Below are 16183 nucleotides of genomic sequence, written 5' to 3' on the forward strand. Positions count from 1 at the left end.
AAAGAGCACTGTTTGATATCAAAGAAAGGTATTAGGCTTAGGTCTAATGGTCCAATGTCCTGTATGAATTGTGGATATAATAATTGACCTGTATCAGTTTTTTTTTTAGACAGCTGGTTTCCAGTATCAACGTACAAAGTTATGCATTTCTTGAACAAAATTTAATATATGGACTGAAATGCTCCACTTCTCCACACACTGCCACATCCACTGAGAATCTCCCCACTCGTTACACCCCCACCCCCACCCCCAGCCATCCAGACCCCATCCTGGCACAGGATGTTTGCTGCTTTGAAACACTTCATTCTCTTTAACTTAATGATTTTACTCTTCAAATTGTTTGTGTGTGTGCATGAATTTAGTTGCCACTTTTTTCCTTGAGAAATATGTATAAATATTTATGTGTGTGTATACATATACACATATGCACACATATATATGCACGAATCATTTTACTATACAATTATGTATTTAGAAAATGCCTGTCTTGACTAATATCCTTTCAGAAAAGACATTGGACCTTGACAGTTGCTACTCTAATTTCATAATTTAATGTGAAAATCTGTTCCCAAGTTCTATTCAGGTCCCCCCTCAAAAAAAAATCAAACATTAAATAATCAATGGTATACTTGATGTTTTAAACATCATTAAAATCTTATAGACTTCATTGAAATGCCAAGTTGAGGGAACACCCTCTCCCCCCCCGCAAAAAAAAAAATTAACATGTGCCAGTGAATAAAGTATGACCTAATGTTTGGTTTTATTTGAATTTTTGGATAGATGGCATGTCCAAAATGATACAGATACTTTTAGGAGAGACCTACTAATAAATGGAGGCTTTGATGTAGGATAATTTGATTGAATTTTAAGGCTTCCCTTTGTAATAATGTGATTACCATTTCCCTTATTTGACTCCCACACAGGCCAAATTCTATAATTAAGAGAAATGATTATTAAGTCAAAGTCATCTGGACTTAAATCCTGGTTCATCAGCTTAGTAGCTCTGTGACTGAGGCCAATTAATTAACCTCTCTGTTCCTTTTCACATGTTCAATGCAGATAACTGTGGTACCCACCATTATAAGCTTGTTATAAAAATTAAATAAACAAGTATGTGTGAAATGCTTAGAAATGTGTCTTTTGCACAGTGTTGTATAAATGTCTGCTGTTATTATTTTTATATTATTGACATATAAGATTTTAAATCTAAGTGTATAAATATTAAAATAAGTTTCTAAATACTAGTTCAGAATTTTAACTTAGAATGGGGACAGAGAAATAGACCTTAACAAATAGAAAAACAAAGGTAAAGGATGCAAAAATCATATCAAATATTTTTTATTATTTATAATTATATCAAGTAATTATATCAATTTATAATTATATCAAATATATCAAATATTTTATTTATAATTATAAATTATATCAAGTAATAAATGGCCATTGCAATCATACAACAAAAGTCCCATTTTATTAAAGTAATAAATATCTTGGAATAATTTTGTGGCAGGAAGACAAATCTTATCTGTGAGTGATTTGAAATAATGATAACAGTATTTGTAATATTTGCCTACCTCTCTTTTTTCCAGGTATTGGTGATGAGATTCCTTTCTCAGGTGTTTGTACCTCCTTGATCTTTGAAAAGATCCTTGTTTTGGAAGGAAGGAAGGAGAGAAGGGAAGAAAAAAGAAAAAAAAGGGAAAAGACTTCTATTTCTTCCTGATCTTAATGACCACATTAACAACAGAATCAAGTTTGTGCCAAGGCATTGTGGTTTTGGACAATAATTATATGATGACTCTATGTAACAGTGAGTAGCCATAACATGTGTGCACATACGTGATGAAGATGGACATTCTCAGGCAGTCATCAACTTATATACCCATGGTGCCCTGAGGTACTGATCATTCTCAGTCATCACCTCTTCCAGTCATCACAAACCACAGCAATACCAGGAAGCTTTTTTCAAGTACCGCTTTTTTGTTTTGTTTTGTTTTGTTTTTTTCTTAAGACTTATTTATTTTAGAGAGAGAGAGAGAGAACAAGTGCAAATGGCAGGGGGCAGGGGGAGAGGGAAAGAATCCTTAAACGAATTCCCTGTGGAGCATAAAGCCCAACCTGGGGCTCAATCCCAAGACCTCAGATTCACAACCCAAACCGACATTAAGAGTTGGATACTCAATGGACAGAGCTACCCAGGGACCTTTCAACCACCGTGTTTGTTAATGTGCTTTAGTGTTTATGTGTTTATTGGAGAAGTCAATATGTCAAAAAAAAAAAAAAAGCATGAACATACATGACTTCCATTTTACATATAAGATAGTTCTTGGACTTTTTTATTTCTGACTTTCTTATATGAAGTAAAATTTCTCAATTATTATCATAATTTCATTGATACTACTCTCACCAAAGCTCAGTGATTTGGTAGCATCATCTAGGGATAAAATGCACAATACATATGGTTGGGGCTACTTGTTTTTATTTTAATTCAATCCGACTTTACTAAAGTGAGCTTACATTTATTTAGACAAAAACATCTTTCCATAAACAAATCTGATTATGTTATTCTCCTGCTTACAATGCTAGACTAGATGATGCTCAATAACAAATAAATTCCTAAATCTCTATGACTAGACAAGCAAAATACAGATTTATTAATCATGAATATCACAGTCTAGCATGGTCCGAAAATTGTCCTCTGTAGCTCGCCTGCTCCAAGCAGTGAGTGACTCAGGGTCCTAGATTGTTTCCATTGAGCAATTCCACCTCTGCAGCCCTGTGCTTCCAGTTATATGGCTGGAGAGGCACACTTGCTCTTAATTGCTTCCGACTTGAATGGTACTACTTGGCATGAATTAGTGGCATGATTCTACCTATGTAGAATATGGAAAATTTCAAGCATATGTTGATAATCTCCAATGGTTTCTGCCATCTTCTCAATATGAAAAGGTAAACTTCAACTTCTTTTGTTGGGCATATGAAACCATTTGTGATCTAGCACTGATGGTTTCTTTCTGATTCAACTGCTCATTGTCCCCAATTCATGCTATGCTGCAGACAGATGGAATTGTTCCATGTTCTTAATACTGTGATGCAGGTGGTTTTGTGTTTCCTTTATTCATTTTCTGTGATAAGGGATATGTTTTAGAGGAGGAATACATTGGAGAGGACTGTGGGTGCCCATAACTTGTACAAGGGCCAACTGAGCCGTGGGGAGAAGGTACATTTGGAGTTGATTTCCACTTCAGTTGAGCAATTGGACTAGGTAGCTGCTCTCGTTCTGTTCTAGTTATCAAATTATTATCCCCAGACCAAAATCAATCCTTTCCTTTCCTGTTCTGTGATAGTGGCATGGATGCTTTACATGTACAGTCTTTGCAAGGAGCACAAGGTAAAACTTACAGTAGAGGCACTGGATTCCCGTCTGGGTTCTGGCCCATTCCTCTTTGGTTTTATTCTTGCTTCTGCTTCTGCTGTACTCTTGCCAGATGTCCTCCACTCCAGATCGTGCAATCCCTCAAATAGCTTGTAGTTGGGGCTCCAGCCTGGTGATTGCCTCAGTGGTCCTCACAGGTTACACACAGTCACACCAGGTCTTGCAACATCCCACTGGTGAACAGAATTCCAGCACCCCCAGTCCTCCTGTATGCATACCTGTGGGTCTCAGTCTGCTTGTACCCTGGAATTATGTTTTCTACTTGCCTGTTGATTTGACTAGTTCTGGCCTCCAGAACTACTTCACCATCCAGTGCAACTACAAGCCTGCCTTCTGCAATAAATCTCAGCCTTGGGGTTTCCCTCAACCTCCCTTTCTGCCATCCAAGTTGTTCCTCATTTGGGTATTGTCCCTGAGTCTTCACATATCCTTCTGAGTTTTTTTTTTTTTCCTTTATAATTTTATGCCACTGTTACAGTTGATAGTTCTTTATATTCAGCTCTTCTTGTTTAAATTGCTGTGTGGTTTCTCTCTCTTGATTGGATCATGACAAATAAAATAACTGCACCCAGTTAAATTGGACCAGAAATTTGGATCCCTTGTTGAATAAAGCCCCTCTGCAAGATTATACAGCATTGAAATAAAATGTTATTTGGTATCTAGAGGTATGTCTTATCATATGCCAAACCATGTAATTAAATGAATGAGTATTTTAAATCAGCATTTTCACAGCTGAGAAAGATTGGCATGATCAATTCATACACTGAAATGGACCATCACTCAGGTATGGAATAGCCATTTGTCTAAAGCTTCTACCTGATTTTCAAGAGAAGCCCTTGAACTCTAACAGATACATTACTGAATTAAAGAAACAAATATAAGTACACATTTTAACCAACAGGAAAAAAAAGAAAAAAAAAAAAGAACTGACCTTCTTCTAAGTGCCTTAACATCATGCACTGAATCTTAAAAGTGTTAAAGGTGTTATGGTCACAAGCAAAAGTTTGGGAAGTGGGGCGCGATCATTAGGATGTGGATGACTGGAGCTGCCCAGAGTAGGTTTTGGATTATGAGTATGGTGAGAGAGAGCACTCTAATGTCGACCGTGATCCTGAATAAGAAGTGAACAATGACTGGATGGACAAATGTATCTGTAGTCCGGTATTAAAAAATGAAAAGCAAAAACATACATTTAATGATACATACTCAGCAGATTAGGAATTTACTGTACTTTGTTGTTATGATTGGTAACTTAAAGGTAAAGAAATACGACTTTTGTTTTTCGGGGGGTTATTTTCTTAAAATGACTTTTGAAATGCATCAAGCTCTTTTTTATCCGTGGGTTTTAACATATGTTAGTTCCACCCAGAGATGTTGCTTTCCCCTCCCCCACTGGAAGCTTCCGCTGCTAAAAATTAAAAGCAAAACATAACACAAAGCACCACTGAGCGCTCTTTCCTCTTCCTGCTAATCTTTAATGATTCAACTCAGCTGCTACCTCCTTTGCAAAATCTGTGCCAGACCCACCTCTTTCTGACCTCTCCATCTCCCTCCTCTTTCCCCCACCCTCCCCCCCAGCGCTCCACAAGCTTAGCTACAAACAGACACCAATCAACTAGAGTAGCTTTTTAGCCTGTTGCTCCCACAGTGCCATGTTCATTTTCATTTAACATTTGTCACCTCCCATTATTTTAATCCATTTTACTTTTCTGTCTCATCCATTCATTGTGAACTTTACAAGGGCACATATTTTGCATCAGTTTTCTTTGCACTGAAGAACTTGGAACAGAGCTGGCATGTAAGAACTCAATGAATGTTTGTTGCATTGAATGTATGATGCAGTGTTCTAGACACCAAACAAGAGGCTGAAGGTAAAACAGGGAAATCCTTCGTTAAATAACCCTCCTAGAGGTTACAGTCTAAATGTGGGATCTGTCTGGTAATTATCTGTTCATGCATCTGTGAGAAAATTGTTCAGAATGCTTCGGGAATTATGGTTAATCCATATAGCATTTATTGTGTGTCATGTATTACTTGGTGCATTTTCACTCTATTAATTCCTTTAATATTTACAGTGATTTGACCTGAACCAAGATAGCATAACCCTGGGCTCAAGGTGCTTCATGATCCCACTGCACAATCTGATATGATGAGGGAAATGAGTAAGAAGAGAGATCACATTCTTGAAGTGGCTTTTCAGCTGAGACACCATGTCACATTTTGGAAACAAAAAAGAGAGCAATAAATATAGGATTGTTTAATGTGTTTAACTTGGTAAACATTTTTTTAATTGTTTTTTCTATGTGAGGCAAGTTCTTATGCTGAACCAGAAGCTCAGAAGAATTATTATTATTTTTTTAATTGGGACAGTTCTTTTCGGGGACTATATATGTGTGCTCCGAATTTTTGCCAAACATTGTACTTTGCATCAAAGAATCACAAACCAATCAACATCAGTCTTGTCCTCGAAGGGCCCAACATCAAATAGGAGATTCAGATTCATTTATTGAGTACATATTTTTTGGAGTGCTTTTGTGTGTTAGGCACTGGAGGAATTCAGAGCTGAGATATTCTTTTGGGTTTGTGGACCCAGTTCCAATGTGTGTGTGTGTGTGTGTGTGTGTGTGTGTGTGTGTAGGCTTCCTCCTCCCAATAAATAATTCTCAGATACCAGCAGGATGTCAATTTTGACACTATCTACCTGGAGATAGAAGCACATCCTATCAGTGAATGGCTCAGACCCACCAGATTGTTTCCCCCCCTTCACTTTAGATGCCAATCACTAGTCCAAGTCATTACTTGTACTCTTGACTGAATGGCTATAAATCAGAGATTCCTGTGACACCCTCTATGGGTTCAATTAATTTGCTAGAATGGCTCACAGAACTCAGGAAATGGTTTACTCAGTGGATTACTACATTTATTACAAAGGATATTAAAGGCCACAATTCAACAACCAGTGAAGAGATAGGGCGAAGTCCAGAACTAAGAAGCTTCTGTCCTCCTGGATCTTGGGGCCTGGCTTGGTGGCACATGGAAGTATTCTGGTTTCCCAATCTGGAAGTTCTGTGAGCCCCCTTCTTTTTTTTTTTTTTTTTTATGGCAACTTCATCACACATTAAATCATTGGCCATTGATGATTGATTCAAACTCTAGCCTCTCTCCCTTTCCCGGAAATTAGGTGGGACTTGAAGTTCCAATCCTGCATTCATGGTTGTTCCCTTGGCAACCAGCCTCCAATCCTTAGGTGCTGAGCAAAAAATCACCTCATTAATATAAACCCAGTTTTGGAGAGAAGGGGCTGGTTATGAATAACAAGACTTATATTTCACCTTTATGACTCTGAAGCATTTTTAGGAATAGAGGACAAGAGACCAAATATTATAACAAAAAGATGCTCCCATTGCTCTCATCACTCAGGAAATCCCAAGAATTTTGGGAGCTGTGAGCCAGGAACTATGGATGAAGACCAAATGTATATAAGAAATATAATTTGGTCATCTGAATGACAAAATATATATTTCTGATAAATCATAGTATCACAGGTATATAATCAGATGTTAACATGTTGTGATAAATAAATCAACCATGTTTATATGTATATGTGTATATATATCTATGTGTGTGTGTGTATGCATATGTGTATATATATATATGAAGTCACATAGTCTCTAGTCAAAATAACCCTTGATACATTTCATAGCAATGTATCCTTATTTTGGTAAGGGTCTCTGACCAATTCTAACACAGTAATTCTTCGATATATTTGAACATTAGTAGAGTTTTAGAACATAATAAAATTCATGTAAGAGAAAGCATTTAATCCATCTTTAAAGATAATAGGTCAATAAGGATATACATTTTTAACTATGTTTGGACTGTAAATAGATAGATTGTAAATAGATAGATACCACAAAGTTCTTTGGTTTTGCCAAGTCTAAGATTTTGGGTCAAGATCCACAGTAACAGTGCTTATGCGTTTCCTGGAATTATTGTGATAGGGAACAGCTTCAGTTCATTATATACTGAGGCAGAATTAATTAAATTAAATAGAGCTTTTCAAAAAGAAAAGGTCTTAGGAAATTTGAAAACCATAGGAATGCTGGTTTTCCAAAAATTTAGTAACTTCTGCAGAAAACTGCTTACAAATAATTAAGGACAGGTCCCTTATTGGGAAAGAGATTAAATAAATAGACTTATGAGGGGTATGTGTTATAGGTGAAGAATCAGTATGTTTGTATAAAGACTGATCAAAATAAGGCTCAAGTGCAGGTGGTTTACATTCTTTTAAGTAAAAAGACTGGAGATATTCAGGAATCACTCTCAGAAAAGAAGAGAAAATTCATTCTGCTCTTCTTTCCTTAATTTGTCAAATTGAATCGTGTGTGGGGTCATGACAAATAATTTTCCTTCTACCCTTCTAGGATCTTAGTAGATCCTCCTCGTGATAAAAGACCCTTCTAGGATCTTAGGAGATCCTCCTCGTGATAAAAGACAGATTAACAGGAGAAAAACAAACAAAATTAATAACATGTGTACCTCCTGTATACATGGGAGAGAACCCAGGAGAATCGAGTAACACCCAGAAATGGCTCAAGCCATCACCCTAAATACCATCTCCAGCTAAAGATAAAAGAAAGCTATTGGAGGTGGGGTGGGGAAAGCCAGTTGTGGCTTTTGGCAGGTTACCCAAAGGCACAGTATCTAAGGGTCTGTCTGGTTGTTATGTAGGTTTAAGTCATTGCCTTCTTCATTGATAAAAATTTCCAGAGATTTGTTCCTCCTCCTCTTCCTGGAATGAGGGAGACACCCTTAACAAATGGAGGTTCCCTTTACCTGTGTAAATATTTCTGACAAGAGTCACTTCTCAGTTTTCTGAGCTTCTTCTGTGTCTGGTATTTCTTAAAAATAATTACCTTAGAATAGTCCTATGCCAAAGAGACAAATCTTTTTTTTTAAGATTTTATTTATTTATTTGACAGACAGAGATCACAAGTAGGCAGAGAGGCAGGCAGAGAGAGAGAGAGGAGGAAGCAGGCTCCCTGCTGAGCAGAGAGCCCGATGTGGGGCTTGATCCCAGGACCCTGGGATCATGACCTGAGCCGAAGGCAGAGGCTTTAACCCACTGAGCCACCCAGGGGCCCCAAGGAGACAAATTTTGAGGTGAAATTTTGCTTTCCTTCACCTGGAAGTTGCCTGACTCTAGAAAGGCCCAAAGGAAGGAAATCGATGTTTTTCCTGCCTCTTCAGGAGGCTTTTGCCTTCATATGATTTTAAGATAATGGAAAATACAAGGTCACCAAAACCCAGGAAATCCAGATCAGGGGCTAAAATTTTCTGAAACTTCTCACAGTATAATTTTGTAGAGCTGCAACTAACTAATTCACATAGTTTTGGGGTCTCCATGCTGGCCAAGTAAGAATGGGTTTGCAGGTTCACATGATGGGGACTGTTGGTCTATTATCTTCCTTGAACAGAAAGCCAAAAAAGAAAAGATAAAGAAAGAGTAATACTGTGCTTTATGAGAGTTTCTTTAGGAAAAACCTAGAGAATTGACTGAATATCAATACTCCCTAATCCTATAGTCTTGATAAGGTGAGGTTGTTTCTCAATTTACTTTTTTTCCATTTGGGATCAGTTTGCTATATATATTGTATATGTATCACTGGCTCCAGGACTGTACCTTAGCCCATGACCCTTTCTGTGTTCACCATCATGAGATGCTCATGAGAAGCCATCAAGGGTATGTTGAATAACTGCTTCCTTAGTTTTTTTTTTTTTAATTTTTTTTTTTAAAGGCAGGCAAATGTACCAGTTTTAGAGATGCTTAACCAATTGAGATAACACAACAGAGTTCATTCCTTTTGAAAAATATTGAGTGTTATAGAGAAAATATGAACCAGCCTCAAGAAATAACAAAGCAAAATAGTAGTTCCAAGTATAATATAAAAGAGCACTGGAAAGGGAGGCAAGATAATGTGGGAAACAAAGGCAGAAGAAATGTTATTAAATTTCCTTACTACTTACAGTCCATTAATAAGTCCTTAAAATAGGCAGAGTGACATTTTTTTAGGAACTCAGCTATATTGATGTTAATACCTTGCTAAGGGTGGAAGGCAATCTTAGTCAGACCCCCAGGATCTTACATCTACTTTAACATATAAAAACTCTCCGGAGACTTCCTTTATCTCTAACCCACCCCCAAGGTATATATTGGCAATCATCCCCCAAGCATATGACCCACGGATATACCTCTAAAGAGTTTTATGACTAAGGTTTTATTAGACAATGATAAATCACCTCTTCTTAACAATTAGCTAGCCTCCTCAAGGTCCTGGAAACCTTGCTTCCAAAATTCCTTAGAGACCTACGATTTCTCTAACCCTCTCCTAACTTGAAAGTTGTAGGTTGCCGGTCTTCATGACCCCAGTGGAGCTCTTTCTGCCCACAGGTCCTGTTCACATGCTTTAATAAAAACATCTTATTGCACCAAAGACATCTCAAGAATTCTTTTATGGCCATCGGCTTTGAACCCTTGCATCTTTCCTACATCAAAGAGACCAATATCTGGGGTACCTGGTGGCTCAGTGGGTTAAAGCCTCTGCCTTCGGGTCAGGTCATGATCCCAGCATCCTGGGATCAAGTCCCACATCAGGCTTTCTGTTCAGCAGGGAGCCTACTCCCCCCCACACCGAAGGCCTGCCTCTCTGTCTACTTGTGATCTCTGTCAAATAAAAAAATGAAATCTTTAAACAAAACAAAACAACAACCAAAAAACAAACAAACAAACAAAAAAAACCAAAAAAAAACCCACCAAAAAACAAAAAAAAACAAACCAAGGAGACCAGAACTTAAGATGGGGCTCAATATCAGGAAGCACAACTTAACCCCAATGAGCCTCCATGCTCTCCTGTATTAAGCAAAATCATTCAGAAGGGTGTCTCAATCTAGGTACTATTGTGAACTGGGGGAAATTCTTTGTTGCAGGGGGCTGTCCTGTGCATTATAGGGTGTTTAACAACATTCCTGGGCTCTACCCAATTGATGTTACTATAATTCCCATTCAATGGTGACTCCTCTCAGATTTGTCAAATGTTCTGTGAGAGACAAAAATCACCACCTCTGGTTGAGAACCACTAAGGCTAACAGTCTCTAAGCCTCCTTGTAGCTCAGAGTTTCTATAATTCTAAATAACTGAACCCCAGCCTGAGAGCACCTGGAAACACCCATTCATACATATATATATATGTGTATATATATATATATACATACATATATATATATATTTTTTTTTTCCTCTTGGGCAAAATGACAAGAAAGTTAGCAGCATATTCCCAGGCTGAATGTTACTGAGGCTGAAAAAAATAGGGATTTTCTACAATAATCTGTAAAGAGGAAGAAAAAAAAAATGACTTTGAGTTGAGGTGATTTTCGTTTCTGCAGAATTGGAAATGTGGGCATAAAAGACAAGCACCTCTGTATCTATTGACCTTCTCTCTAGGTCATCAACCCTAGCAAATGCCTGAGAACTGAGAATGTCTTTTCCCTTGGCTCCCTGGAATCCCGCAAGGATTCATTAAGACCTCAGCCACCAGGTTCTGCTCAGAATCTCTTTGGAAGTTCTTTACATTCAGCACCCAATCACATTTGCATACTTTTGACTTCCTCTTAGATAATGTCCCTGCTGTGTCTGAGGAGAAAATCATCCTATTCTAGTTTTTCTCTCTTGTTTTTACAGCCAGGAGCTACCTTTGCATTTTTCTCTGGCTGTGAATATTGTTCCATTGTTTTCTTTCCCTTATTACCCTGATTACTTGATGTATTCATGATATTAGTACTTGAATTTTTTTTTTTTTTAAATAAAGCATAAAGGAATGAAATCACTAGATAGGGCCTTGGTAGAATGGGGAACATGATTCTTGGTTCCAGACTAGTCAATGAGCCACTTTTGATTCATGGCAGTTTTTTCCTTTAAAAAGGTGATGTGTTTGAACTAAAAGATCTTAGTCTGAGATCATAACACCTCTAGAATTTTCTTGCATAGCCCTATGTTTTCATATTCTGATTGTGAACTTGTAGTTAACAGACCATATATCTTAATTTTGAGTTAGTAAAGCATGGTCAATATATCACCAATTTATCTTTCCAGCCAACCTTCAGGACATGAGATTCTTGGGAGGCCAGATGGTTGGGACATTATTTTTGTCTAATTTGAAAACAAAGAGAAGGCATTCTCTTCTTTGGGGAATAGTGCTGTTTTATTGCTTTTGTTTTTGTTTTGTTTGTTTGATCATTACTTTCAGTGCATAGCAGTGCTGGCATTCATGAAAATGTTTTAGGATCTGTCAAGAGGGCTTGGGATAGCATTGCTCTAGTGCCTCTAAAATTAATGCGATCGTAGTCATTACTAGCCAATACTTGTGTGCAAATCCTACTAGATTCAAACATGGAGTTGAGGTCTGGAAAAATTCCATGCACCATCCATGTTGAGGAAACTCCCTACTTTTGGACAAAGACTCATTCTGTTAGTTTTAATGGTAAAATCCATATAGTTAATCTACCTGTCTCCTATTCCAGGTAAGGGGATTAATCTGTTTCATAGTAAATAGATGTATTTCTGGGAACCAACAAGGTTAGTCAATAGGTTCATTTTCCAGTTTTAATCATGAAATATGGGCACAGTGATTGAGACCATCTATTAACATTTGGGGAGCCAAAATAATTTTTCTTTTTAGAAAAAAACAAATACCAATGCTATTGTTACTCTACCCACCCCCCTCCACTGTTGAAGTTTTAATCATTTACCATTCTAGTAAACATATCTGTTTATGCTGCAGATAAAAGTAGAAGCATCAATCTGTTGAGTTAATCCTTATTTTCTTCCCAGTGTGGGAAAACATATATATGCATATATTTTTTTTCTCTGTTTTATCAGCAGTAGAAAAACCCTAACTTTCAACAATTCCTTCCCAGCACTTATTTCTCTCTACCTCCCTCTTTAATAAACAAATTCAATGTTGAACACATGGCTTTTGCACCTCTGTTAATCTTGGCAGACTGTGGGGATGCTGAAACATGTTGGTGAGTAGGAAAGAAGATGCCTTTTCATGTGGCCTTGCAATGCAAACATTTTGGGAGTGTTCAATTTCTCTGCCACATTGGCCTTAAACTCCTTTTATTGGAGCTCCAATGACTTTGTTTCCATGGGGAAATTGGTGCTCTACTGAAAAACTTTGGTAAATGGTAAGAACATATTTTAGGACTTTCTGTGGGTAAAGAGAAATATTTTTTCCCCCTGTCCAGGAAATAGAAAACAAAACCACTTTATTTATTTATTTATGTATTTATGTATTTATTTATTTATTTTTAAAGATTTTATTTATTTGACAAACAGAGATCAGAAGTAGGCAGAAAGGCAGGTGGGGGGGGTGGGGGGGAGGGGAAGCAGGCTCCCTGCTGAGCAGAGAGCCCAATGCTGGGCTCCATCCAGGACCCTGGGATCATGACCTGAGCCAAAGGCAGAGGCTTTAACCCACTGAGCCACTCAGGCACCCCAAAACCACTTTAAAAAGGAATTAAAATAACTTGTTAATCCTTTCCATTGAGGGCTAATTGTTATTTAGAAAACAGTTTAACATAGTCACTCAAACCAGAAATGTTCATCATGTGATAGAATTTTAAGGTTGAGAGAAAGAATGAATTTGCTGGAAAGGCGTGAGCATTTTTTAACAAAAAATATGAGAATTTTTCTTAATTAAGGTAATTATAAAAATTTTCACCCAAACTGGGATTCTTTTGAGCATAGGTAGAAGAACCAGAGATAAATATGCTGAAACAACAGGTATAATTCCAGAGGGTCCTTGGGAAACCTGGGGATATGGCAGCTCTGGAATAAGTCACCTGAGGATTGGGCAGAGAGAAAGTCACTATTTACAACAGTCAGCTGAAAGGCAATTTCAAAGTATGAGAGAATACTTCAGGGTGAAGATAACATATATAATTTGTTCAGTGTGTTTTTGTGTTTTGTCATATTCTTTCTCTGAATAGTATCAAACACACAATAAAATAAATCTCTTAAATATAACAACCTCTTAAATGTGCAGAACACTTTTCAACAGAAAGAATCACAAGGGGTGTGACAAACTTAATAAACTAAAAGAACTTTAAAATAAAAAGATATAAATGCTGTCAAAATCTCTTTAAACTAAGCAACATCTGCTTTTGTAGAAGAATAACATCTACTTTCCTATATGTCATGTTTTTCTGTGTCAAAATGTAGCTGTAGTTAATGGTTACACAAAGTCTTAAGAAGAAAGGTTAAGAATGTAATCAGAGATAGAAGTTAGTTGATGAGCTCTCCAGAAGGTTCTGCCGGTCACCCCAGCGCTGGGTACCGGGCTCTGCATCGCGCCACCTTGATGGGCCATCGTCCGGTGCTCGTGCTCAGCCAGAATACAAAGCGTGAATCTGGAAGAAAAGTTCAGTCTGGAAACATCAATGCCGCTAAGACCATCGCGGACATCATCCGCACGTGCTTGGGACCCAAGTCCATGATGAAGATGCTTTTGGACCCCATGGGAGGCATTGTGATGACCAATGACGGCAACGCCATTCTCCGAGAGATTCAAGTCCAGCATCCAGCAACCAAATCCATGATTGAAATTAGCCGGACGCAGGATGAAGAGGTTGGAGACGGGACCACATCAGTAATTATTCTCGCGGGGGAGATGCTGTCTGTGGCCGAGCACTTCCTGGAGCAGCAGATGCACCCGACCGTGGTGATCAGTACGTACCGCAAGGCTCTGGACGACATGATCAGCACCCTTAAGAAGATCAGTACCCCTGTGGACACCAGTAACCGAGACGTGATGCTGAACATCATCAACAGCTCTATCACCACCAAAGCCATCAGCCGGTGGGCCTCACTGGCCTGCAGCATAGCCCTCGACGCCGTCCGGACGGTGCAGTTTGAGGAGAACGGTCGCAAGGAGATCGACATCAAGAAGTACACCCGGGTGGAGAAGATAACGGGGGGAGGGGGGCATCATTGAAGCCTCGTGTGTCCTGCGGGGAGTCATGATTAACAAAGACGTGACCCATCCCCGAATGTGGCGCTACATCAAGAACCCACGCATCGTGCTGCTGGACTCCTCTCTGGAGTACAAGAAGGGAGAAAGCCAGACTGACATCGAGATCACGAGAGAGGAGGACTTCACGCGGATCCTGCAGATGGAAGAGGAGTACATCCAGCAGCTCTGTGAGGACATTATCCGTCTGAAGCCCGATGTGGTCATCACAGAGAAGGGCATCTCAGATTTAGCTCAGCACTACCTCATGAGGACCAACATCACAGACATCCGCAGAGTCCGGAAGACAGACAACAACCGCATCGCCAGAGCTTGCGGGGCCCGGATAGTCAGCCGGCCAGAAGAGCTGAGAGAAGAAGATGTTGGGACAGGAGCAGGCGTGTTGGAAATCAAGAAAATTGGAGACGAGTACTTCACATTCATCACCGACTGCAAGGACCCCAAGGCCTGTACCATTCTCCTGCGCGGGGCCAGCAAGGAGCTGCTCTCCGAAGTGGAACGCAACCTCCAGGATGCCATGCAGGTCTGCTGCAACGTCCTCCTGGACCCCCAGCTGGTTCCGGGGAGTGGGGCCTCGGAAATGGCCGTGGCCCATGCCTTGACAGAAAAGTCCAAGGCCATGACCAGTGTGGAACAGTGGCCATACAGGGCTGTTGCCCAGGCCTTAGAAGTCATCCCTCGCACCCTTATCCAGAACTGTGGGGCCAGCACCATTCGTCTGCTTACCTCCCTTCGGGCCAAGCACACCCAGGAGAACTGTGAGACGTGGGGTGTAAATGGTGAGACAGGCACTTTGGTGGACATGAAGGAACTGGGCATCTGGGAGCCGTTGGCCGTGAAGCTGCAGACGTACAAGACGGCAGTGGAGACGGCAGTTCTCCTGCTGCGGATTGATGACATCGTCTCGGGCCACAAAAAGAAGGGGGATGACCAGAGCCGGCAAGGCGGGGCTCCCGATGCTGGCCAGGAGTGAGTGGCCGGCACCCAGACCTCGACGCGGAGCCGGCGGAGGCTCCCTCTTCCCTGAGCCAGACCGCCAGGGACACTGTGGATGTCTTTGCTTGGAAGGGTTCGGGTTGAGGGGCAGCCCAGCCCCTTTTCTGCCCCAGCTCAGTTTGCAAAAGGCGCTAACATGTAATTCTTCTCTGTTGTAAGCTTTCCATTTAACTTAGTTTGCTTCCAACAATTAAATCTAAGTCATTTGAAAAAAAAAAAAAAGAAATTAGTTGATGATATATAGAACCTAATAAGAAACCTGGTTTCATGTTTAAAGTCTCATTAAACTATAAAGTATATTACCCTCCTACTTTATGAGAGAAAAACTATCCATTCACTCAGTCACACATTCAAGTAGTCAACCATTCATTCCACCCAATTATTTCCATAAGTATTTAGTGAGTACCTATAAGACTCCTAAACCCTATGAATTTAGGTACAGAATCCCTCCCTTGCAATTCCAAAATCCAAAAATTCTGAACACCAAAAACTTTTATAACCTACCTGAGGGCAAAAGCTGATACGGCTTGAACTACTTCATGGAAAATCCATCCAGAATTGACATGAGAGTACTGTCAATTTTTATCTATCCTCCTTAGAACGACTGCCCACATATTTTACTGCAGAATGATTAATGTGTTTTATTACATAATTCTGCCCAGAA

General features: G+C 39.4%; 1 protein-coding gene across 1 annotated transcript; it reads left to right on the plus strand.

Moving 5' to 3' along the window:
- Positions 1 to 13796: 13796 nt before the first annotated feature.
- LOC116591663 (T-complex protein 1 subunit gamma-like) lies at positions 13797 to 15676 on the plus strand. The gene is given in 2 exon segments (XM_032344777.1): positions 13797 to 14463; positions 14465 to 15676. Coding segments are annotated over 2 exon segments (1641 nt in total). The 5' UTR covers positions 13797 to 13854; the 3' UTR covers positions 15497 to 15676.
- The last annotated feature ends 507 nt before the right edge of the window (positions 15677 to 16183 follow it).

Source organism: Mustela erminea, chromosome 5 (genome assembly GCF_009829155.1).
Source record: "Mustela erminea isolate mMusErm1 chromosome 5, mMusErm1.Pri, whole genome shotgun sequence".
NCBI classification, from domain to species: domain Eukaryota; kingdom Metazoa; phylum Chordata; class Mammalia; order Carnivora; family Mustelidae; genus Mustela; species Mustela erminea.